This window comes from Bos indicus, chromosome 22 (genome assembly GCF_029378745.1).
Source record: "Bos indicus isolate NIAB-ARS_2022 breed Sahiwal x Tharparkar chromosome 22, NIAB-ARS_B.indTharparkar_mat_pri_1.0, whole genome shotgun sequence".
NCBI lineage: Eukaryota > Metazoa > Chordata > Mammalia > Artiodactyla > Bovidae > Bos > Bos indicus.
In genome coordinates, this window is record NC_091781.1 from 10,327,632 (window position 1) to 10,352,677 (window position 25,046).

General features: G+C 44.9%; 1 protein-coding gene across 27 annotated transcripts in view; it reads left to right on the forward strand.

The window, feature by feature from the left end:
• LRRFIP2 (LRR binding FLII interacting protein 2) overlaps positions 1–24,925 on the forward strand; it is a 109,864-nt gene extending 84,939 nt beyond the window's left edge. For 8 of the 27 annotated variants that reach the window (XM_070776024.1, XM_070776029.1, XM_070776031.1 and 5 more), the window contains 9 exons: positions 6,771–6,863; positions 9,252–9,344; positions 14,344–14,445; positions 14,696–14,828; positions 16,473–16,522; positions 20,977–21,097; positions 22,486–22,565; positions 23,143–23,247; positions 23,666–24,318. In XM_070776024.1, the coding sequence (XP_070632125.1) occupies positions 6,771–6,863; positions 9,252–9,344; positions 14,344–14,445; positions 14,696–14,828; positions 16,473–16,522; positions 20,977–21,097; positions 22,486–22,565; positions 23,143–23,247; positions 23,666–23,776 (888 nt within the window). In that variant the 3' untranslated portion in view covers positions 23,777–24,318. Of the gene's footprint in view, positions 1–6,770; positions 6,864–9,251; positions 9,345–14,343; positions 14,446–14,695; positions 14,829–16,472; positions 16,523–20,976; positions 21,098–22,485; positions 22,566–23,142; positions 23,248–23,665 lie in introns of all 27 variants that reach the window. The other 19 variants (XM_070776021.1, XM_019984200.2, XM_070776022.1 and 16 more) reach the window with 5 other exon arrangements.
• Positions 24,926–25,046: the final 121 nt, after the last annotated feature.

A 25,046-nucleotide genomic window follows, 5' to 3' on the forward strand; every position in this document is an offset into this window, starting at 1 on the left:
GTGAAGAGTTGACTCATTGGAAAAGACTCTGATGCTGGGAGGGATTGGGGGCAGGAGGAAAAGGGGACGACAGAGGATGAGATGGCTGGATGGCATCACTGACTCAATGGACATGAGTCTGAGTGAACTCCAGGAGCTCGTGATGGACAGAGAGGCCTGGCGTGCTGTGATTCATGGGGTCGCAGAGTCAGACACGACTGAGCGACTGAACTGAACTGAACTAGGGGAAGGAAGGCTGAAGAGGCAGAGTGCAGGAGATTTTTAGGGCAGCAGTGGAAGGAAATGGCAGCCCACTCCAGTGTTCTTGCCTGGAGAATCCCAGGGGTGGGGGAGCCTGGTGGGCTGCCATCTCTGGGGTCGCACACAGTCGGACACGACTGAAGTGACTAGCAGCAGCAGCTATTCTATATCATACGTTGTACATGTATCACAACTCACAGAACGTACAACACTGAGCATGAACTCTAATGTCAGCTATGGGCTTTCAGTGACAGTGACATGTCAGTGTAGGCTCACTGATGGCAACAAATATATCCCTCTGGTTTAGGATGTTGATAGCGGGGGAAGGCTGTTCTGGGAGTGGGGAGGGGGCTCAGGGGTATTTAGGAACTCTGTAGTTTCTGCTGGATTTTGCCTTAAACTCCTCAGAAAAATAATGTCTATAAACAAAAACAGTAGGATAAGAAGACTTGCATCTAGATAAGGTGATAGAGGTTTCTGGGTGTTTTCATATTGATGACAGCGGCTCATTGACTATGTGGTGATGTAGATGGGCTCCTCTTTGATTCTTCCTGTATCTCATCAGCCAGTTTTGGAGAGTCCAAGCCATCGTACTTTTCTTAGTCCTTGGACTCTCTTTCTACCTTGCCACACATTTTTCATGTCTGCTTCTGGCTCTTGCTTCTAACAGAAGAAAAGCTCATGCTGTGTATTGAATGGTCAGTACTAAAATGAGTTCTTATCTATCTACTCCAATGACCTTGAGCATTAAAAAAAAAAAAAATCCCTATGATAAGCTGTTTTAACCAACTTCATTTTCCCTCCTGTTATTTTCTAGGATATAGAGATGTCTTAGTATACATAGAGTTGTGGGGTTTTTTCAGTTTGTTTTTGTTTCTAAATCTTGTGTTTTTGACTTTGAAAAGTCTGTGTGTGTTTTTTTTAATGCCCTGGGAATCTGCTTCAAATACGGTGATGTAGAAGACTTTGTGGGCATGTCTGTCTCTGATGCACCTTCAGCCCAGCCTCTCTTCTCCTAAACAGATACTGCCTCATACAGGAGATGTTCCTGTTTCCTTTACACAGCAATATTCATGCCACCTTTCAAAATGTCTTTCGTGTTTTCTGCTGGGATTATGGTAACTGCATCTTACGTATTGTGTCTATACTTCAGGGACAGAATGCCTGGTTAGGAATGTCTGCATTATAGTAGGGAATTCTTTTTCTTTTTTTCCTTTCCTTTTTTTTTTTTTTTTTTTTTTTACAGTTTATCTGAGATATAACAAAATGTTCTATTGCAGATTTTAAACAGACCCGCCCCCCCAAAAAAAAGAGAGAGAGAGAAGCATATCATGAACTTTCCTGAACCCCATCACTGACCCCAAACAGGCCATCAGTGCATAGCCAGTTTTACCATGTCAACTCCCCCCACTCAGTTTGTTTGAAGCAAGTCCCATATTTTAATATGAGTTTATTATTTTATTTATTTTTGGCCACACTGTATGGCTTGTGGGATCTTAGTTCCCTGACCGGGGATTGAACCCAGATCCTGGGCAGTATTAAGTACCAAGTCCTAACCACTGGACCGCCAGAATATTCCTGAATTTAATATGAATTTAAACATGTCCTCTCTTTTAAAAATATAATGGCAAGACCTTCATACTATATATATCCTGTCATTGTTAAAATTTCAGTTGTTTCAAACGTGATAAATGATTTTTCTTTTTTATACTTAGAGTCTTGGTGAGTTGCACACATTGGAGTTGGCTGTCACGTCTCACAGATCTCTATTTATAGGTTTCCTTTCATCTCTTTTTCTCTCTTGTAGTTTATGGGTTCAAGAAACTGGACTGCTGTTCTTAACAGTTTCTGACAGTCTTGGGGATTTTGCTGTTTCATTAACATGGTTCTCTACCATGCTCCTTTTTCTTCTGTGTTTCCTATAAATAGTTAGGTTTAGAGGTTTAATCACACGCGGGTTCAGTCTACTTCATAGGTTCTTTTCCTTCAGGAGGCCCAGGTATAGGGCATCTCTGTGATACTGCAACAGGGTGTCTATATCTACTAGTTGATTAGGGGTGGCAAAATAACATTCTGTTTTTATCTTTACTGTTTTATTTTTCATCATTGTTTTAAAACAGCTTTATTGAGATAAAATTCACATACCATATACTTCATCTATCTTAAGTATACAGTTCAGTGGGTTATTTTGCATCTTCACAGACAAATGCAACCACAACCAATTTTGGAATGTTTCATCACGTGAGCAAGCAGCCCCGTACCCTTCAGCAGTCCTCTCGCTCAGCCCCTCAGCCTCGGTAACCACTGCGGGTTCTCCTCTCTGTCTCTGCTGTAGAGTTAGTTGCCTTTCATATCAGTGGAGTCATATACTATGTAGTCTTTTATAATTGGCCTCTTTCACTTTGGTTAATATTTTCAAGGTCATCTGTGTGGTACATGCATCTGTACTTCGCTCATATTTATAGCCTAATATTCCATTGTATAGATACATACCGTGTTTATCCATGCGTGTATTGATGGACATTTTTTTTCACTTTTTATCTGTGATGAATTATGCTGCTGTAAACATTTGTGTACTGGTTTTTTTGTGGGAACATTCGTCTTTCTTTTAAATATTATACCTAGAAGTGGAATTGCTGGGTCATCCGGCAGCTCTGTGTTCAAACATTTAAGGAGTAACCAGGCCCTTTTCCAGGTTGCAGCGCCATTTTCCATTCCCTCCGGCCGTGTGTGCAGTTTCTGATTTCTCCAAGTCCTCACCATCACTTGTTCTTATCTGAGTTTCTTCCTCGCCATCCTAGGAGATGTGGCTTTGGAATGCATTTCCCTGATGACTAATGATTTTGAGTATATTTTGATATGTGTAATGTTTGTACATCTTCTATGGAGAAATGTCTGTTCAGATCCTTTGCCCATTTTTAAATTGGATTATTTTTGTGTTATTGCATCGTTAGAGTTTGTATATTCTAGATCCAAGTTCCTTATCAGATACGTGGTTGGCAAATATTTCCTCCCATTCCATAACTTGTCTTTTCACTTGACTCTGCTTTATTTATTCGTGTAAATTGCCCCTCATCCCTTATTACTCAGTGAAACAGTTTACAGAGGAAAGGCAAGATAAAAGCATGACTCTTTTCCTTTGTTTACAAGTTTTCAAAATAAGAAATGTTTAGCATCCTCTCACAGTGACCAATTATTAATTATTTTTTAAAAACCATTATGAAGGGAGGAATTCGTTTGATGATTTCCATCCACTGTAGCTTTATTCTTACTGATTTTCAAGTTGTCCCACTTTTGTCTAAAGTGAACATCTTCAGGTTGATTCCCAAGTAATTTCGGCCTGAGTCTGATTGGCTCTGATAGCTTCTTTGCTGTATAGTGTAAGCAAGTTTTCAGGGCTTGTCTGGTACATTTTCTGCTCCAGACCTGAATCGGCCGTGAGCCCGGGGAGCCCTGGCTCTCTCGCTGGAGCAGTGTGGGTGCTCGGTGCATATGCCAGTGTTGGTGACTGTCTCCAGGCCTTTTCAGTGCTGCATGAGGGCCATGTGTGTACGGGGTATGCTTTTGTTTTTAAAGTCAAAATATGTTATGTGTATAAGTGCTAATTTCTATTCAGATTTAGGATTTTTACTTGACCTCTGTTTTGCATATGCGTATCTCCTTCTCCTGAAACTACCCTTCCCAGTTCTCAGAGTCACTAGGGATGGGAGTAATTTTGTTATATTCTATTTTCATCGCTTTATCCCACAGTACCTAGAATAGCAATACCAGCATTACCACCAGCAGTATAATTACTGAAAATAGTTAAAAGCATGTTTGTTTTTTTGTGTTTGGTTGTTATTTTACTGCTAGGCTTGTATATAGTACAACCATTGTTTTTAAAGTTACTTGAAATAGTTTCTCTGTGCTTATACCACTAACTGGATACATATAGCTAGGTTCACTACATTTCCTTTCAATATTTAGGAATTGCTTTTTCAACTTTTTTATTATGAAATTATTTTTACTTTTAATTGTGATAAAAAAAAATAACAAACTTTACCATCCTAACTATTTTAAAGTATGCATTTCATTAATGTTCATTCACATTGTTGTGTAACAGCTCTCGAAAACTTTTCATCTTGTAAAACTGAAACTCGGTATCCATTAAACAACCCCCCAGTTCCTCCTCCTGCTCCTGGCAGCAGTTCTACTTTCTGTCCCTATGAGGTTGACTCCCCCAGGTACCTCATATAAGTGGGATCATATTTGTCTTTTTGTTACTGGCTTATTTTACTTAGCATACTGTCCTCAGGGTTCATTCATGTTCATAGCATGTGATGAGATTTTCTTCCTGAATAATATTCCACTGTATTTATGTACCACATTTTGTTTGTCCTTCATCTGTCGATGGACACTTGGCTTGCTTCCACTATGAAATTTTTTATACAATTTGTGAATTATTTACACAGATCTGAAGTCAAATCAGTAACAAAAAAAATTCAAAGAAGTCAGTCTTTTGTCTCATTCTCTTTTATCCCTCTCTTCTCCTTCCTTAAGGGAACTTTTTAAATTAAATGGTTTATACTCCCATTTTTTTTTTTAATCCTAAGAAGACCTTTTTCCCCATTCAAAAAATAAAATATATTTGTGTTTCTCCTTTCTTAGAAAGTGGTAGCATACTGTACTATTTTCCTGTATCTTGACTCTCTCACCTGATGAGAGCTCTTTCTCTTTCATTTTTTGTATCACTATACTACAGTTTGTACCACCAGTTTCCTATTAATGGACATTTGAGTTGTTTGCAGTCTTTTGCTCTTCAAAATAGTCCTGCAAAACCAATGTACTGCATAGGTCTTTTTGTATTTTTGCCGGTATCTGTGCAAGTCAGAAAAATGAGTTTGCTGGATCAGAAGGCCTGGTAACCCTGCTGGACATGATGAATTCTCCTTTGTCGGGGTTGTACAATTTTGTATTCCCACACACTGTAAGAGTGGGCCTGTTTCCTTCTCCATACTACTTTCCCCTGAGTATATTGTTAACTTTGGGGACTTTTATTGGTATTTGGGTGAGAAACACAGTTTTATTTTGCATTTCTCTTAGTATGGGCATCTTTTCATACTCAGAGCAATGTACTTCTTTTTCTGTGAACTGTCCCTTTTTTTTTTTTTTTTTAGCCTATTCTAATAATAGTGGGGTTTTCTCCCTCCTCATTTCTAATTTTCGAAGCTCTTTATGTGGAAAGTTGGTATCTTTCTGTCTCCGATAAAACTTGGTAAAACAGTTTCTGTGGTCATTTGTCACTCGTCTTTCTCTTTGTTGATAGTGTCTTTGCCGTGCAGAAGTTGTTTTTTTGTTTTTTGGTGCCACTACAACTGCTTGTGGAATCTTAGTTCCCCAACCAGGGATCAAACCACTGCCCTCTGTAGTGGAAGCACGAAACCCTAACCATTGGATCTCCAGGGAATTTCCCAAAAGTTTTAAATTTTTATGTAGTCCAATTTTTTTACCCCGTTCCCTTTCTTGTTTGTGGACTTTTAAGTCATTTTTTAGTAATGTTTTTTCCACTCCTTGGTTATAGCGATACACTCATCTTTTCTCTAGTGACTGTTTCTAACTTCCTTTCTTCTGTCTCTGTTTTTCTCTCCCTTTTCTTTCTGTGCATCTCTTCTGCTGTATACTGTGAAGTTTGCTTCCAGTTTTCTTTGTCCATGTTTGTATCCAGTTACGCCAACACTGCTAATTTAAAAGCCTAGCTTTTCTCATTGATTTGAACCGCTTTTTGTTTTGTTGTTGTTTAATATGTAATTGGGCTTGCTTCTGGATTTTTCTGTTCTAGTCCATTGGTCTGTATTCATGAGCCATTACAACAGTTTTAATTATATAAGCTGTATTATAATGTTTCAATATCTAGTAAGGTTAGCTTTCTTTTTCTTTTTGTGTTTTTCCAGCTATTTTTTCTTGTTTTTCTCCCAAATAAACTTTATAATCAACTTATGTTGCTCTGTGGAGAGAAAAACCTGTTGTTATTTTTATTTGGACTGCATTAAATGCATAGGTTATTTCAGGGGGAACCTATATTTTTATGATGCATCGTATGCCTTTCCATTGGTTCAGTCCTACTTTTCTGTTCTGTCTTCCAGGAATGTTTTATATTATTTTCCTCATATATATTTTGGGTATATCTTATAAGTTTACATGTATGTATTTTATTTTTTGATAGTGTGTTTCTTGTATCTTCTCTCTTATTTTGATCTGTGGCACTTCTTGAATTTTGCATGTTAATTTTATAACCTGTTGTTTTACTAAAGTCATTTCATTATTCAAAGTAATTTTGCCATTGATTAGTTTGGGTTTTCTAGATATGTAACCATATGAGATGAAAATTGAGAATTTCCTGAGCCTTTCCATAGAATGCAGAATTTTTCTAAGTGCGTGGCGGTGCAGGTGTGTGTCTGAGGTCACACGCAGCCTCTCTGTTGTTACACTGTAGCTGCTCCAGTCTGCGTGTGCCACCATCTCTGTTAACCGTATCACTTCTTCAATAACAGGAGTTGGAAAGGCAGAAACATATGTGTAGCGTGCTGCAGCACAAGATGGACGAGCTTAAAGAAGGCCTCCGACAAAGAGACGAGCTCATTGAGGTACGTGCGGGAGCTGCGGAAAGACCTTTTCTGAGGAGAAAATGCACTGAACGGAATGAGGGCGCGTGTGTTGGGAGGGAAGGGGGTTAAAATGCCACAAACCCTGTCCTGTCTCTTCACATTGGCTGCACCCTAACGTCTTACAAGTGCGAAACATGAGAGCAGGCTTAAAAATTACTACTGTGAGCCCTCTAAGTATTTTCTTTTTAATAGCAGAAGCTTTTGTTACTGTCTTTTATTCCTAAGCACATTCTCCCCTAACGATACCTTAGGAAGTGGGCAAAAGGAGACACCACAGGGTACCATGGTCCTTGGGAATGTAGTGAATGCTGTATTTGGGGACAGGATTCTTGGGGAAGAAGAAGTTTGATCTTCACTCAGGTAGGTGCACTTCTGAAATGGCTAAATGAAAAGAAGTTGTCTGGATACCTGGTGGGAGACAGAAGCGAAGCTTGGCTGAGACTGCGGCTCAGGTTCCCCCGGCAGGGAGCTCTAGGACCGCGGCAGGGTCCTAGGAGGGGAGCCCCGTGGGCCTCCAGGAGACCTTTGACAGCAGTTCTCATCCTTTTGGGCCTGCTACCTGGCATGCATCTCTGTTTTTCCTTAAATGTGGTTTTCCTCTGAGGTTGCCATTTTTTAATAAATATGGGGTTAGGTTTGCTGGGACTGGCTCCTGTTTGCTTCCTCAGCGTGGTTTCCCAGCGCGTCTCGTGCTGATGAGCAGCGGTGCCGTGGTGATGTCAGGGAGGCCCGCTCCAGCGACCTGAGATGCCTCTCCTGTGTCACACTCAACTCATCCATGTCCCTAGTGGCTCAGGACTCCCCTCCCCCCTGCCTTTTCCCCCTCCTTTTTCTCTTCCCCCACGGATCTGACTCACTTAATCTCCCCCCATGCAGATGACTTTAAAAATGATTTAATGGAGGAAAAGAAGTGATTCTATTTGTGGATTTATGTTACTTTTTTGTCATTCTTGAGAATAACAACTTGGCTTGCTGAAAGCGGGTAGAATTTGTGAATTCTAAATGCAAACAGATAGCCTTTGAAAATATCAGGTTACATATGGAGTTAGTTGTCTTAGTTTTTCCATATATGGCAAGAAGTATATTATCCAAACTCTGTGTCTTGTTGGCATTTAAAAATAATGTATGACTTCTTCTCCCTTTTTGTCTTCTTGTTTTTGTGTGTCAGTATGCCAGCCACTTACTTCTTTTTCTAGTTAACATATATATTTTTCCTCATTACAGTTTCAAAAGAATGATAAAACTGCTTTGGGAGCTGCTTCTCAAATTCAGTAACATACATTAGAACTGATTAAGTGTTCTAATTTTTAATGTGATGATTGCATTTAAGAGGAATTTTAATGCTTGACTTTTACAACTTGTCAGTATGGTCTCTAACTTAAAAGCCTACGGTGCTGGGTATACAAACTTTAGTTTTAGGTATTTTCTTATGTTTAGAATTAACATCCTTCAAATGTTAATATTGGAGAAGGAAATGGCAACCTACTCCAGTATTCTTGCCTGGGAAATCTCATGGACAGAGGAGCCTGGAGGGCTAACAGTCCGTAGAGTCCCAAGAGTCAGACACGATTTAGTGACTAAACCACCACCAGATGTTAATATGCACGTTTACTTATAACTGAAGAATCTTGGCTATGCCAAAATAACGCTTTTTGGTCTTTAGAATTGAGAACCACACGGTAAAGTACATGAGAGATGTGTGAGTAGGGAAAGTGGGAGATGATAATTCACCAGTAAGGCAGAAAAGAAAACCTGCTAAATGTAAGAGGGTATAAACTGTGCACCACTGCCTACCCAAGAGTTAAGAATTGCTGATTGCCAAAATCCAAGCGTTTCTAAAACTGCTGTGACTGTTCATTTGTAACTTAGGATGTTCTTGCTATCATAGTTGCTGCTAAAGGAAATTCAGAATGATGGAGCTGTGTCCCTCTCGTTGTTTTCAGTTCTGCTTAAAACAATAGAGTTCAGAAACTCCTGCTTGTTGTCAGTGATAAGGGTCACGTGCTCATGATAGTCTGACTTCCCCTCTCTAGAAGTGCAAGTGTCCCATGTTTGAGGAAGGGCAGTCATGAGCAGAAGAGTACACGTGTGGAGCTAGCTGGGCGTGTGCAGAAGCCCACTGGCTGGCTGCCGTGGCTGTGGCTGGGACAGCTGTTCCCAGTCCCCTCGCTGGCTGTCACGGCGCCGAGACGCTGCGTGTCATCCTTCCTTCCCACAAGCAGCTCTTGCTTTCCCTGTTCATCACAGACTTTCTCCTTTTGTTAAGTTTCTTTATCAGCTTTATTTCTCTTCTGCTTTCCTCCCTCTCACCCCATCCTCTTTTTCTTCCTGCTCTTTTATTTTTCCTCTTCCCCTCTTCCTCTGCAGGAGAAGCAGCGTATGCAGCAGAAAATAGACACCATGACAAAAGAGGTGTTCGAACTCCAGGAGACACTGCTTTGGAAAGATAAAAGCATTAGGGTATGAAGTGAAACTGGGCTTTGGCCTGAAGCTCATAGACAAGGAATAGACCAATGTAAATGTAATTTAGAGACTCCTAAAATTCTGTCCTTTGATTATCTTTGAGCATTTATACAGAGTGAAATAAATTAGCAGAAGGCAGAAAGTTCCCTGGGAAAACCCGATCCTATGCCTGGAAAGAACTCCTCTCTCCAGCTGACTCTGTGCTTGTAAAACGTACAAGCAGGAGCTTTCTAAGGAAGTTGTTCTTTATTTTCCCAGGATTTTTATGCAGAAACAGCTATAGGCATTTAATTCAAACTCTGTGGGTAATTTGATGCTCTTACATTGTAACAATCTGGAGAAGAAGCAGAGGATAGAGGGTGGTGGGGGAGAAGTTATTAACATCCCATAAATCTTTGGTGAATAAAATAGGAAGAGATTAGAATCATTTTAATTACGGAAGTGGATAGGAATGTAAGATTTTGCTGGCGCTGCCAAACTGTGACGTCACCTCTAATTGTATCCTCGTAACTCCCCAGAGCAGGGGCCCAGATAAGGAAGAAGTCCTCAGTGCCTTTTTGCTAAGACCTTTAGGTAGATCCCAAGTACTCTGGAGACTGAAAACATTCCTGCCAGTTCATCCCAGGTAGCCTTTTGACTGGCAACCTCCTCATGGCATAGGAGCTCTGTTGTGGAGACTCACCTTGTCAGGGGAGATGGAGGAAGAGAGAGGAGGAGAACTTTGGCCTGAGGACCTAAGGTCTTGTTCTGCTTGAAATTAGCTGGTCATGGTGGGGCTCAGTCCCTGAGTCATGTCCGACTCTTTGTGACCCAATGGACTGTAGCCCGCCAGGCTCCTCTGTCCATGGAATTCTCCAGGCAAGAATACTGGAGTGGGTTGCCATGCTTTCCACCAGGGGTCTTCCCAGCCCAGGGACTGAACCCATCTCTCTTCCATCTCCTGCATTGGCAGGCGGGTTTGTTACGACTAGCACCGCCTGGGAAGCCCAAACTTTTAAAAAATGTTGGAAATCATTGTAGACTCACGAGATCTTGTGCGCCCTTGATCCAGTTTCCCCAAAATGTAACATCTTGTAAAACTATAGTACAATCAGGGCATTGATCTTGATCTAATCTAGATGGAGCACATTTTCATCACTGTAAGAGGTCCCTCCTATCGCTCTCTTGTAGTCATATCTGCTGCCTCAGCATCACCATCCCAGGTGCTGGCAACTGCTCTTCTCCATTTCTATAATTTGTCATCTTAAGAATGTTTTATAAAGCAATGGCACCCCGCTCCAGTACTCTTGCCTGGAAAACCCTATGGACGGAAGAACCTGGTAGGCTGCAGTCCATGGGATCGCGAAGAGTCGGACACGACTGAGCGACTTCACTTTGAATTTTCACTTTCATGCATTGGAGAAGGAAATGGCAACCCACTCCAGTGTTCTTGCCTGGAGAATCCCAGGGATGGGGGAACCTGGTGGGCTGCCGTCTATGGGGTTGCACAGAGTTGGACACGACTGAAGTGACTTAGCAGCAGCAGCACAGTATGTAACCCTTTGAAATTACATTTTTTTCACTGAGAATAATTCCCCTTAAGAGTCATCCAAGGTGTTTTATGCATCAAAAATTTGTCCGTCTTTTGCTTTAAAAAATTGTTTTGTTGTTGTGGTGGTGGTAACATACAAAAAATAACATAAAATTGACCATTTAAATCATTTCTAAGTAAAGAGTTTGGTGGTATTAAGTCGATTCACATTGGAGGTTCCACAGAACCTCGTTGCATCTTGCAGAACTGAAACTGAACTTCATTAAACAACTCCTCCTCAGGGCGTCCTCCTCCGTCCCCTGGGAGCCCCCATTCTACTTTCGTTTCTGTGAATTTGACTATTCTGGGTACCTTATATGTAGAATCATACAGTATCTGTCTTTTTGTGACTGGCTTGTTTCAACTAAGCATCATGTCCTCAGGGTTCAGACGTGTCATAGCCTATGTCAGAGTCCTTCCTTTTAAGGCTGGATAATATTCCAGTGTGTGTTTGTGCCCTTTGTGTGCTCATTCATTTGCTGATGGACACTTGGCTGCTCCCATCTTTTTGCTGCTGTGAGTAACGCTGCTGTGAACATGAGTTTGCAAATCTCTTCTGGTGATTTCTTTTGGGTACATACCCAGGAGGGGAATTGCTACATTATATGGTAATTTAATTTTTTGAGGAACAGCCATACTGTGTTCCATAGCAGCTGCACCGTTTTGCCTTTCCAGCAGCACTGTAGAGGGGTTCCGGTTTCTCTCCATTGTTGCCAACACTCTTTTTTTTCAGTAGTAGCCATCATACTGTGTGTTAGGTGGTCCTCCCTTGACTTTTAAAAGATGCATTTTAAGTATCTGTGACTACCTGATACATCACGTCTCTAGCTTCACGATCAAGATTTAAATTTAGTAGCTCCATGAAGGAACATGGCCCTTATTCTCATATAGTTTTCTTTAATTTCAGTTCAGTTTTCTTTAATTCTTCCATTGACCCTAGCGGTCGTTCGTCTAGCACCAGAGTCGTTCTGAGCACCCAGGGGTCATGTGTCGAATCGGTGTGTGTGAGGGCTTGTATGTCCCTACAGCCTCGCACAAGGCTCACTCCCATTCTCACTAAAGATATTTGTGCCTCTATGTAATTATAACCCATTGTCCAAAAGTTCAGCCTTTCAGGTTTCTTGACCCTAGAATTTGAGGTTAGGTCAGGGGTAAAAATTATTTAAAGCTCCGCAAGCTGTACTTTTTACCCTAAAAAAATCTACTGTAGGAACAATTATGGAAGACAAGCCCAAGAGCAGTGATTATATGGTCAGGTAATACAGAGGATTTCAGATCCAGTGTGAACGCATTTGGTCCAGTTATAAGGTATTTCAGTAGTCTTCAAACTCTGTGGTAAGATGGGAGGATTTGCAGGATGTATTTTATTTTCCCACCCATAATTATGGGAAGGTGAAATTTGAAAGTCCAAAAGTAAAGATACAGTCTGCTGTAAGATTGGGAAAAGGAACGAACGGCATGTACTAGCATTTGCTAGAACTCCAGTTTCAAATTGGTCCGTTCCTGAGGGGTTTTCTCGTGTTGTTAACCAAGCATGCTATGACGGTGGCCGCCACCCCGGTGCGTGTGGCGATGCATGGCGCGACAGTGCACGTGGACACCTGTAACCAGAACAGCAGCCCAGAGGGGAGAGGCTGCCGCAGACGGGGCGGCGGTGCTGGGCTCTGCTGTCCTAATGTTACACTTGCTAGTAATGTAACAGCGATAGATAATACTGGCTTGAAGTGTTAGACTAAATGCCTTGTGTGTTAGGAATGCACATTATTAACTCACAGGCAGACTTTCGACACACAGTATGAACGTAAATTGTTGAAAGAGGAAGCTGGATGGTCACATTGCAGTTTGGGCAAAGGAGGAATAGGACTTGTCCTGTGAACTACTTTCCCATAGCATCCGGGGAGACAGTAAGGGAAGATAATTGTGGCCTTCATGGGGTGATGATACATATAGAGTGTGCGAGGGCTTTGAACCAAAAAACAGGATTCATTTTCTGGCTTTGCCATGTACTGTGACTTTGGATAAAAAACATAGCCTGTCGGAGCCTCAATTTTCTGATCTGTGAAATGGGGATAAGGAAAGTACAGGGTCTATAAGGGAAAAATTAAATATAAAAATACATGAGAGCCGTCAATTTTAAGACCTGGAGCTACACAAATGGCAGTTGCCATCGTCCCTTATTTACTTACTGGTTGGAAAATAGGATTCTAATGATTTAGAAAGTTGTCCAGCTTTTCAGCAGTGAGTAACTAAGCAGTTGGCCCACTTCTAGACTCTAAACCAAGAGGAGAGTTACCTGTTATAGTTCAGCTTCTTGCATGAATGGGAACGCTGGTCGAAACATTAAACGTGGGAACGAATGTGCAGACAAAGGCTTTTTCAAATAGCCCAGCTGCTAGATGTCTGCACACACTGCTTGACCTGGGTGGCTTTTGAAGTCTGGGCTATTTTATGACATAACAGTGCGTCAGCGTGGACCAAACGTGTTCCTGCTTCTGCTCCACTGTCCTCAGCTCTGACAGCTGTGAGCTTTAGGCAACAACAGGGAAAATACACGAGGAATCCAGGCCGGCTTTTCCTGAACCTTCCTGCATCTTCTGCACTGCAGGGTGCTGCCACTGAGTACTCCTTTCAGCCTGGGCCCGTGGGTGGTGCTGACATCATCCTTTTTTCCGGTGAGGAAACTGAGGCACGGGTCAGTTAGTAGGTGCCGGGACTCAACAGCCTGTTTGCAAACCCATATTCTGCTACCTTCCATAAGTGGGCTGGGTTTATTTCATCAGTTTTTCACATTTTGAACGTATATCAGAAAAGCAAACAACCATTAGTTGCATTTAATTAACAAAAACATATCCTTGAGAAATGGCGGGGGGGGGGGGTAGCTATTTTTAATTGAGTGGTATATGAGGAATATTTTACCATATGATGTAGAGAACAATTACTGCAGCCAGTATTTAATTAAAATACATTGTATATATACTGGTTATTCCAGAACCCATTTTTACTTTTTAAAAAATCAAGTATATTCTTGAATATACTAGTTCAGTTTAACATGAAATGTGGGTTTTGGACTACCTAACAAAAGCGTACTTGGGAGATTTGTCAGGAAAACTTTATTTTAGTATTATTTCTTCTTCACTTTCCTTCTCTGTTTATTTTCACTGACTAAAAAGGGCTTGTTTTCTTGCCTGATGTGCTAAGCATGCTCTGCCAGATTTACACACGATTAACCACTTTCTACAAAACTTTCTTCTGAAGCTAGATGCATAGGACTCTGTGTCCCCTCCACATCTAACTGCTTGTGTCCAAAGCTCTTAAGGCCTCCTTGTCCCTGACGCTTTATCTTTTGAAGTTGAATCAGGCGCTGCTCTGCTCCCTTTCATTTGCTCTCTCTCTGTGCCCTTTCTCCTGCTGCCCCATCCAAACCAGGCCCTTGAGAAACTGAAAGAGCACGCGGGCTGCCTCAGGAGCGAGCGGGACGCGCTCCGGGAGGAGCTGGCCAAGCTGAAGGCAGCGGTGGAGGTGGGAGAGGTACGTGAGCTCCTCGCCGCTTTGCTCCTCCTCCTGCCGCCCTGTCCCCTCTGCCTCCTAAACGCAGAGTGTCCTTGGCTCTCCCGCCCAGAGCTGGTAGGTGCGAGTCCGTCTGCAGAGCTGGACCCCGTGTGGCTGGTGCTGACCAGGGGTCCCCGCAGCAGGCGTGTGTCATCACAGGGCCACCGTGCTGCCGCCTCCTGCCTCCCTGGGGGCTCTGCTGTGACACTGGGTCTCTTCTTCCCTGCAGAAACACGGCTTAGTCATCATCCCCGACGGCACTCCCAATGGCGACGTCCACCAGGAGCCCGCAGTCGGGGCCATCACCGTCGTGTCTCAGGAAGCCGCCCAGGTCTTGGAGTCGGCAGGGGAAGGGCCGCTCGGTAAGACACTGCCGCTGTGTTGACTAGGGTTCGTGTTGTCCCCCTGGACATCAACCTGGTCACATCCTCTGTTGGAAAACAAAAGCCAGGGCGGTCTGAGCCTTCTCGACATCCTTTGAGAGGAAGACACTTGGGCACGCTGTCTTAAGACGTCCTTGACTTTGGGAAAGCAGCACTTGGGCCCTTGCCAAGCAGTGAGTGTTAGGGGGGAAGGCCCCTGGTCGGAAGCATGTGGGTGTGTGTATGTGGCTTTGTCATTTAAACACTACTTTCTGGGAAGAGAGAATCCAGCACGTCTGTCCCGGGGAGCCAGAGGGTGGTCGGTGGCTTCCTGAGCGTGTTCAAAGTTTCTTCTTCCGGGAGCATCTGGTTTTCTGTTCTGTGACTCACGCCAGGATTCTGTAGCTCTTTGCCGCTGCACTTCTTAAGGCACCAAACAGATGACCAAAAGTTATCAGAGGACTGTTATTCCAGAGCAGGGCTTCTGAGCCTCTTAGCAGCTTTTTGACCAGGAACTATTAATAGGTCTTTTGTTACTTGAATGTTATTGACCAGAGGCGTTTCAATATTCACTTACATAACAAATTGCCAGCCACCAGCGTTAGTTTCTACAAAAATCCCCCAGTCAGTAATGCTTTAAGGGCTAAGCCACTTGAATTCGATGCTTTGAGAGCCTAATGACACTACCCTCAGGAAAATGCCCATCTGCTGTGTCCACTCAGAATCCAGTCCTAGAGGATGGCACAGGTGGATACTGTAGCATCAGCCACTTTTATATGAAAAGTGAGCTTTCTTCCTTTTTAATTTTCATGCATATGTCAGTTTCCTAGAAGAATGTGTATATGACAGCGGCAGGCCCGCTCTCAAGGAGGGAACTCTGGAAGCGTAACCGTCAGCCCTCTGACAGCGGAGCACGCATGGAGCACGGGCGAGTGCAGCCACGGGCAGCTGCAGGGTTTCCTCTGCCTTGTGGGGTGGCTGGAGCCTTTGGCGGTGACTGGTTGACCGTGGGGAGCCCGTCCTCTGTCGGCATCCCGTCGGCCCAGAGGCTTGTTCTCCTGCGTGTTGGGAGGGAGCATCCATCCCCTGAGGCTAGGAGCGGCCCCGTGGTCCTGCTGCGGAGCCTCTGCTGAGCCTTGACGGCCCACGTCTCAGTGCGCGCCCCACACCCCCCAACACACACAGGCTCTGTGGGCCTTGCCTGCGCCTGGCATTGTGTTCCTGTGCGTTCTTGGCTCCAGCACCCCCTCTCAGGCTCATTCTCAGCCCTGTCCTGTCTCCCGGAGTTTGTTTTCTTATTCTAAGGGCTTAAAAGCCTGTGTGGATACCCTTGGCTTTCAGGGGATTGTCTCCTGGTAAAACTTGAAAAGTTTTGAAACAAGGAAATGATCTTTGTACTTTCATTTGTCTTCACATGGAAAATCACTGCTCTTGGGAGCAAATGTATTCAGTGCCTGATAAACATCAACTGTGTGGAAATATGTCTTGGATCATCTAGTACTTTTCCTTTCATCATTAAAGCCTTCATGTCTTTTGATACTCAAAGTGGTAAATTGTTTATCAGATGTTTGCTATTTGTGAATTTGAAGAATTATTTTAAATTGTTTATATACTACATCATTACAAACTTTTCATTTGTTTTAGACGTAAGGCTACGAAAACTCGCTGGGGAAAAGGAAGAGCTACTATCACAGGTAAAGGCATTCTCATGGGAGGGTAATCTTAATTGTAACTGACTAAATCATGTGGCAAAACGTGAGCAAATTAAAATGTGCACCAGAAAGACATGTGCTTATTTCAGACATCATTACTCAAGAGTTGAAGGATAAAAAGTCATTTTTACCTCTGTTGTCTCCTAGTCTTTACGGGACACAGCTTAGGGAGTCAGCTCTGTATGCCTGTTAAGAAGGCAGATTCTCATGTTGGCCCCTTAGCTGACTGAGGAGGTGCGCACTGCCCTGTACGCTTCTGTGTGACGTGCCTACGCTGCTTCTCGGCTCTTCTGCTTAAGGCGGTCCTGGTGGCACCCCTCTGTGGAGCGTGGGGACTTCACTTCCTTCATCCCCTCTCCCTGCCCGACATCTGCATTCCCGTCCCCACTCCCTCCCCACAAAGGGACAGCGTGACTCCCGTGACTCCCATCGGTCTGTGTCATCAGAAGCCTGTGAACACCGCGCACAGCGGAACCGCGGGGCGTATTCTGGGGTTCATCTCCTTCACATCTCCGTGGTTCCCCTCAGATCAGGACCGTGGTTGCCTCATCACGTGCTTGGTTTCCTGTGTCCTGGCTTCTCGTAGCTGCAGACTCCAGCAATGGTTTCGGCCCACACTCGGTGTTTCCGATGCCTCCTGTGTTCCCTCAGTTCCATTTTCTGGTTCCTGACACGTCTGGCTCAGCCCTTCTGAACATGCTGGCTCACTCCCTGGGGACAGAGACCTTACCACCCTGCTCATCATCTGAGGTTCCCTTTGCCTGTACAGCTCCAGGCTGGACCCCATTCCGCGGCGTCTTAGGCCTCCCTCCCTCCACCTCCATTCTCTTGCTCGGGTACATCCCCCAGCAGCTTCTGGAGAACAGTTTGGGGGCAATAAATTTTTCTTAACAGGAATGAAAATGTCACCTTACCCCTTTATTCAATTAACAGTTTGATGTGGGTATGGACTTCTTTGTTGTAATCATTTGCATTCATCTTGTTTTTCAAAGAAATTGTTTCAGTGTTTTCTGGCCTCCTGTGTTTGGCTATTGAGAATTTCAAGGATATTTTGATTTTTGGTATTTTTATCTGTGACCTGTTTTCCCCCTCTGGAAGTGTGGCCCATTCTCTCCTTTCTCCCTGGTGTTATGAAAGTTCAGTGATGCGGTTTGGCATTTTGTGTGAAAGCATTTCTTGTTTCTCCAGGCACATTTAGCAGCATAGGTGTAGGCATGGAGTGAGCAGAGTGTTAGATTTCACCAAGTGAGACTCCGGCAGACATATGCCAGAGTGTTGATAAGCCTTGAGATTAAGCTGGGTAAGGAGCTTTATGGGAAATCCAGGAAGACATCAAGGCACAATGGAGAGAAGATGCAGACAATGGTCGTAGGTGCCTGTGGAGTGGAAGGATTTTTGGAGTTGGGTGCAGAGAGAATGAACTGGAAAGATCAAGAGTAGTGGTTGGAAGATGCACGGGGCTGCACTGGGTAGGGCTGGCTGGTGTGCAGTGAAAAGATCTGGTACATGACAGTGGGAGCAAGCAGCTGAGGGTGGGGTGGGGTAGATGGCAAGATCCTTGTTCCAGAAACCGAGGGATTCATTGTAAGAGATCCTCTGCTCAGATGGGTTTTGAATTTGCCAACATTTGAGGCAGGAATAACCTTGCGGCTATGTTAGGAGCCACAAAGGTGACGAGAGTGCGGGGTGATGGTGGTGAGTGTTTATAAAGAGGAGATGTGATTGGGAGCTGCATTAGGAGTTCAGGGAGCCAGAGGGAGGCGAGTGCGCAACAGCAAGGAGAGCAAGGGACCCTGATCCGTCCTCGGGCTCAGCAGGGGTGAGGGGCTGCCGGGCTGCAGGGGAAGCAGCCCCTCGGGGGAGCAGGCTGGGGTGATGGGCACGTGCAGAGGGGACGGAGGGGCTGCTGATGACAGAAGGTAACCAGAGGGGGCAGCGCAAGGGTGGGGCTTTGGGGAAGGTTAGGAAGTGGAGACAGAGTCGGGCTCATCTAGGGTCCTTTGGGGACGAGCACAGGGGAGGGAGGGTGAGCCTTCCTGAGATGGACACAAGGAGGAACGACAGGGAAGATGAGTTAGTCCTGGCTGCCCTGAGGCGGGTAGTGATGTTGTGGCTGAAAGGGCAAAGCTGTCGGGAAGGATGGGTTCAGTCCTGGTGCCCAGCTCACCCTTCCCCGTGGAGGGGCAGGCACACTTGGTCCAGTGCCCCCTGGGGATGGAGCTAAGGACGGTCGGCACTCTGAGCACGCAGCTTCACCTTTGACCCGAGGAGGAAGGGCACGGGAGGCGTGGTGAGGCCTGGGCTTGGCCCCAGAGGTGGCCCCACGTGGGCGAGGATGGCGGGCTCTGCTTCCTGCGTCTCTGGGGCTAAGTGTTGTAGGCATTTGGGGAGCTCGACTTTGATTTCTGACTTGGGGGGGAAGGGGAATAGGTCTCAAGCCAGATACTCTCTCTCCTGGTTTTCCATCCCTTTTATCTCATGTGTTCTGCTTTCTAAAAGATGTTCTCAACTTTGCCTTCTTGTTTTTACGGAGTTGTAGTTCTGAAGTCATTTCAAGGATGCATTTTCACTTATCTCAGACAACATTGATAGGTTGGTTGATTTGCTCCCCTTTAATTTTTTCTGTCTGCATAGTTTGTTTCATTCCAGATGTTCTTTTATGTAGATTTATTTAGTTTTCTGTTTAAAAGTGAAATACTAAAAAGCTGGTGGGCAGCTTGTTGGTGGGGCCCATCCGAGTTTCTGTGAAGCCTGATGTGGCTGGCTGTTTGGTTGGGCACCTTCGCCGTGGGTGTGCTGGACTTGTGTTTCAGGCTCGTCAGGATTCTAGAGCGCGCCTCCCACCTTCTGCCTGAGGCTCCAGTCCCGGCCGTGCAGCGTGGAAGGAAACAGGGTGGGCTAGAGGCCTCACCCTCAGCTCAGCTCTGTCCATCTAATCTTCTTTTCCATTCATGGGACTGCTGTCTCCAGCTGGACCTTTTTTCCCAATCCAAAGTCCCTCAAGTTTATCTTTTATTTTATAAATTAAAAAACTTAGGTTATAATTGACATAAAATAAGCTGTTGTGTGTGTGCTTAGTCGTGTCCGACTCCGTGTGACCCCACGGACTGGAGCCCGCCAGGCTCCTCTGTCCAGGGGATTCTCCAGGCAAGAACACCGGGGCGGGTTGCGATGCCCTCCTCCAGGGGATCTTCCCGACCCCAGGACTGAAAGCACATCTCTTACATCACCTGTGCTGGCACACAAGCACCACCTGGGCACACACTTAAAATGTGCAGGTGCACATCCGTAGATAGTTTCCAGGGGCGCAGTGACAGAGCACCACAGGGTGGGCGGTGCAGGGCAGAGGGCTCTCCCACTGTGGAGGCGAGGGCCCAGGGTGGTGTGTCAGCAGCGCGGCCCCTCCGGAGGCCTGCGGGGGCCTCCCAGGCCTCTTCCCGACGGCCAGCCGCTGGGCCCCTGGGCTTGCTGACCACGTTCTCTGTCACACGGCTCCCCTCTGTCCGCGCGGCACTCTTCTGATTAAGGACCCCAGGCACACCAGACTCAAGGCCCACCTATTCCAGTATCATTTCATCTCAACTAAGAGCCTCTGCAGTGACTTTGTTTCCAAAATAAGATCACACTGTGAGGCACTGGGCTTAGGACTGTAATATACGAACTTTGGGGGGACAGCAGCCTGTGAAACGTCACCCCAATCAGCATGGTAAAAACGTGCATAAACCCAAGTCCCTGAGTCCCTTTGTAAACCTTCCTTCCTCTCCCACCTCCTCCCCTTCTCCAGAAACCACCGATGTACCTTTTTGTCTCTTCAGTTTGTATTTTCTGGAGTTTTCTGCACTGCATATACTTAGCTTGAAAGTCACCATTTTCCTGCATGTGTCAGCAGTATATTCGCTTCTTTGGCCAAGCAGTAATTCCTTTGTATATACATGGACCACTATTTGCTTTACCCTTCTGTTGATGGACATTTCAACAGTTTCTTGTTTGGGGCTATTAATGAGTAAGCTGCTATAAATGGCCTCTATTTGGGGTAAAATATGGTAAATTTTGTAGCCAAACTCAAAAATATATTTCCAATTATTTCTGTATACAGCTTTCTAAATAAGAATATTTGACCTAACTCTCAAATTAGAACAAGAAACATCTAACTGCCGTGGGGTTTTCCATTTTAAACAAAAACTTAAAAATACCCTAAGATGTGCTTTTCTACAGATGAACACAAATAATGAAATATGGCTATTTTCATTAGGACCCCTGGTCCTGGAGCTCTCTCTGTTTGAACATTTGTTCACAGCTGACCTCCAGCACCTGAGCAGAGTTAGGAGGGTCTCTGAGTGAATCATCTGTGGCCTTATTCTAAGATGTGGCCACGGGGCAAAGCATCTGTTTCATTTGAGAGGCTGGGTCTCACTGATGAGCCTTTCCTTCTTCAGATTAGAAAGCTGAAGCTGCAGTTGGAGGAGGAGCGGCAGAAGTGCTCCGGGAGAGACGGCACAGCGGGCGACCTGGCAGAGCTGCAGAATGGCTCGGACCTGCAGCTCATCGAGATGCAGAGTGAGCCTGGGCCGCACGCTCCCCTGGGTGGGCTGCGCGAGCCTGTGGTTCCAAAGATCAGCCCTCAGGGGGACCAGAAAAGCTGTCCCAGTCAGTCACGGACTGAAGAGCCTGCTTCTAGCTGGTGTGCTTCCTGGTAGTGCTCTCCCCTCTGGGTGACATGATTTCTAGAACATCTTGCAGCTAGTGACATCGTGACACTGTCCTTTTTCACATTCCTGTGTCATCTGTAAGCATCCTTCCTACTGATAAGTTTTTCTGGGGAGTTTATCTTAGATGATTGGAGGGATATATTCGGAACTAACTCACACCACTGCAGAGTGGTTTCAGAATTTTCCCAGAAATAGTCTTTATTAGATGGAATTTAAAACAGGCCACAAAGTAAGCCCATTCAGTTTATCTGAATTCAGTTTTCCTGCCTTTCTGGTTTTGCCCCACATTACTGAATGTTGTAAAAACACCTACTGTATCCCCAGTATTCCACAGTAGGGAGACATCTGTATATGAAGAATGTATAATCCACACAGGGGAGACTTTTTTGTTTTTCCAATTTCAATAAGGCATTTCTGATAACTTATTTTAAAATACTGGTTCCGCCATGACCTTTTTCCTCTACATATTCTGAGTAAGGCCACATAGGCCTTTTTGGACAAAAGCTTAATTAGAACTTACCATTAACATTTTTGTTAAATTTGGATTGCTGGAAGGAATTTTTCTCCCCCAGGATTTCTGAACTTCTTGTTTTAAATAGCTGTATATCTGACCTAGAAACAAACTAATGATTTCCAGCTCTATCCCTAACGCATTATCACAACATACTACTGAAAAGCATTTATTTCAGTAAATATTAAGCGTACATTATGTGCGGAGCACTTAGCTGGAAACAGAGGTGGATTCAAGAAGCTGAGACATACCCGTGGACCTGTGCTGTCCTATGTTCTATATAATGTTAGGGAAACATGATAAATGTCCTAAGAGTGCAAAAAAATGCAACAAAGGAAGGAGAAGCTATAGTTAACTATGGAGGGTCATGAAGAAGGTGAAAACTGAGGACCTTAATGGCTGGGCTAGACTCGGAGGTGGGGAGAAGGGGCCCTGGTGTGGAGAGCAGGGTGCCTGGGGTCAGGGGAGCCAGGGCAGGGGCCCTGCTGTGTTTACAGCAGGGCTCCTTGATTAGAGCTCTACTTGCACGCATCAGAATTTCTTCTAGGTGCTTCAGTAACAAGGCATGTCCCGGAGCACAGATGTGCCAGGACCGGTGAAGGGAGCTGCTGCGGTGGCCTGTGTGCTTTGCACTGCACGGCCCTCTCCTGGGCAGCAGGCAGGCCTCACCACCTCTCATCACACCTGCATCTCTGCAAGAGGTTTATTATTCTTTTCTCTTCTAGGAGACGCCAACAGACAAATTAGTGAATACAAGTTTAAGCTTTCAAAAGCGGAACAGGATATAACCACCTTGGAGCAAAGTGTAAGTCCTTCCTGTGTGTGGTGCCAAGTGATTTCAGGCCCCCTGACAACACATCTGCTTCCTGCATCTCAGTGGCTAACCCCATGAGCGCCTAGGTTTCTTTGAGCTGTCTCTGCAGTTGGATTTCTAGAAAAGCTCCATGTTAAAGTGGAGAAGCCAACAGAGGACTTCTGCCTTCTCTATGAAGGAAGACTGAAGCTATACTTCCATTTCTTGGAGCCAATTCAAGAAGATGGTACTTTATGATATATTCCCTTCTTGCACATTTTAGAAAGCCTAATGACTTCTCCATTCGGGGCATCTCCTCCCGCGATGTTATTGTGGCTCTTAAACAATGTAGTCGTCATAAAACCGAACATGGGAAACTGGCCCTGTAATGACTGCACAGCTCATCCTCTCGAAGGATGACAGTTCTTGGTTTATAAATAGCAGTTGGGTTGAGAGGACCTCTGGCTCGCCCTGAGGGGCTCGTCAGTGCTCGCTTGCTTGGAGTCTGTTATGACTTGTGTTTCCATCTTGGCTGCGAAACAGCTGGTGGCTCCGTGGCAGCCCCTGAGGACTGTTCTCGTGTTCACAGATCAGCCGCCTGGAGGGGCAGGTGCTGAGATACAGAACCGCTGCTGAGAATGCGGAGAAAGTCGAGGATGAGCTGAAAGCAGAGAAGAGGAAGCTACAAAGAGAGGTACTTACTTTATTATGCTTCTTGAAATAACGTTCCTAAAAAGAAAAGCTCCTTTGGAAACACATTCTTTGCTGTGTAAGGAATTTCATCGTGGCTCCAGTCTTCAGTGACACAGCAGTGGGATCATTTACTCTGTGTTGGTTTCTCTGTGACCTGCACGGGGACTGCCATTTACTTTATGTTTTGCTCAGATAGTGAGGAAAAGGTTTCATTTTTGTTTTAGATGAGGTGTGTGTCTGTACGCCCTATCTCTCAGCACCACTGGTTCACACCTCTGGCTGGCTGAAAACATAGCGACCGCTGGGTGCCCTGTAGCCACCCTGCCTGGCAGGGATTCCATCTCCCCGAGAGTGCAGAGGAAAGCCCTGCGGGCTTTGTTTCTGACCACGACAAGTGACCGCTCTCTTCCCGTCTGCAGCTCCGAACAGCACTGGACAAGATCGAGGAGATGGAGATGACCAACAGCCACCTGGCCAAGCGGCTGGAGAAGATGAAGGCCAACAGGACGGCGCTGCTGGCCCAGCAGTAGGGCCCCGCCCGGCCCCAGGCCCGCCCCGAGGGGCTGCCCTTCGGCCACTGACGCAGACCCCTTTCAGGACTGTTTGAGCTTTGGCATTCAGATAGCCACCTTTGTATTTTCTAATTTATGAGAGAATGAAACAGGTTTGAATCTTCATGAATGAACACTTTGTGTGTAGTTTGATTCTAGACTAAGAACTAGTCCATGCCGTTATTTTTTATTTCCGTAATTTTAGAATCAAGTTTACTCACCATTTTCCCCAGCCGCCTCAGTGACTGGGCCCGGCTCTGGAGGACAGCGGCTCAGCGCCCGCTGAGATACTTCCTGGAGACCTCAGAAACACAAGTGCCTTCTCCACGGTGCAATTCAGACTACAGTGATCTCCAGGGGCCAAGAGACACTTACCCTTAATATCAGGTAGTGTTTATATTTAGTGAAGAAACAAGTTCACTGGTGGGGAATATATGTTTCACTCAAATTTGTATGTTTGGAGGAAAAAGCCTTTTTTGTAAGATATTTAAATTTATATAAGAAAATGTTAGAAAAGGATATGGGAAGTGTATATAAAACTTGTTTTATTGCATGGGGCAGGGGCGCCCAGGGCCTGTTGCTCTTAAAGTAAGAGTAGGGGCCTTAGTCTTCACATCAGCTGTGCTGTATCTTGTAAAGTATTTCATCTGCTGCTTATTTGTGGAATGAAACCTCAGACCAGCCTGATGGAGGAGGAGGGAGGGCAGGCCAGGCAGGCGGAGGTCGGCCTCAAGAGTCTGTTAAACACACCCTTCTGCCTACAGTCGGCTACTGACACATTCGTTAAGAGGAGCCTTTAAAACAAATCATGGCAGTCACGCCCCTCCTAGCTCACACCCCTCTTCTCTCCTTAAGGAAAAATAATCTGAAATACAAAATTTCTTTTAAGAACCTTGGTTTCATCTTTAAAGGTACCCAGTTCGAGAGGATTTTGCCGTGGAGTGTGTAGCCATGTTGCAGTATTTGTGATTCTCTGTCGTTCTCAGAATCGAAGTGGTTTTATGGAAATGATTATTGTATCTTCAACGTGTTTACACAAAAAATACGGGGGAAGTCTAATGAATTAAGGCCACGTAAGATAAAATTAGACATGAAACTAGGTAATAAAGTTAACTTAAATATGAATAAGATCTCTAATAATTATTCTCTTCTTTAGAATAATTATCATCTAGCTCTGTTTTTAAAACATGGAAACCAATGTCCTGAATTGAGGTGATTTCATGTGGGAGTGGGCAGTGGCGAGGCATGT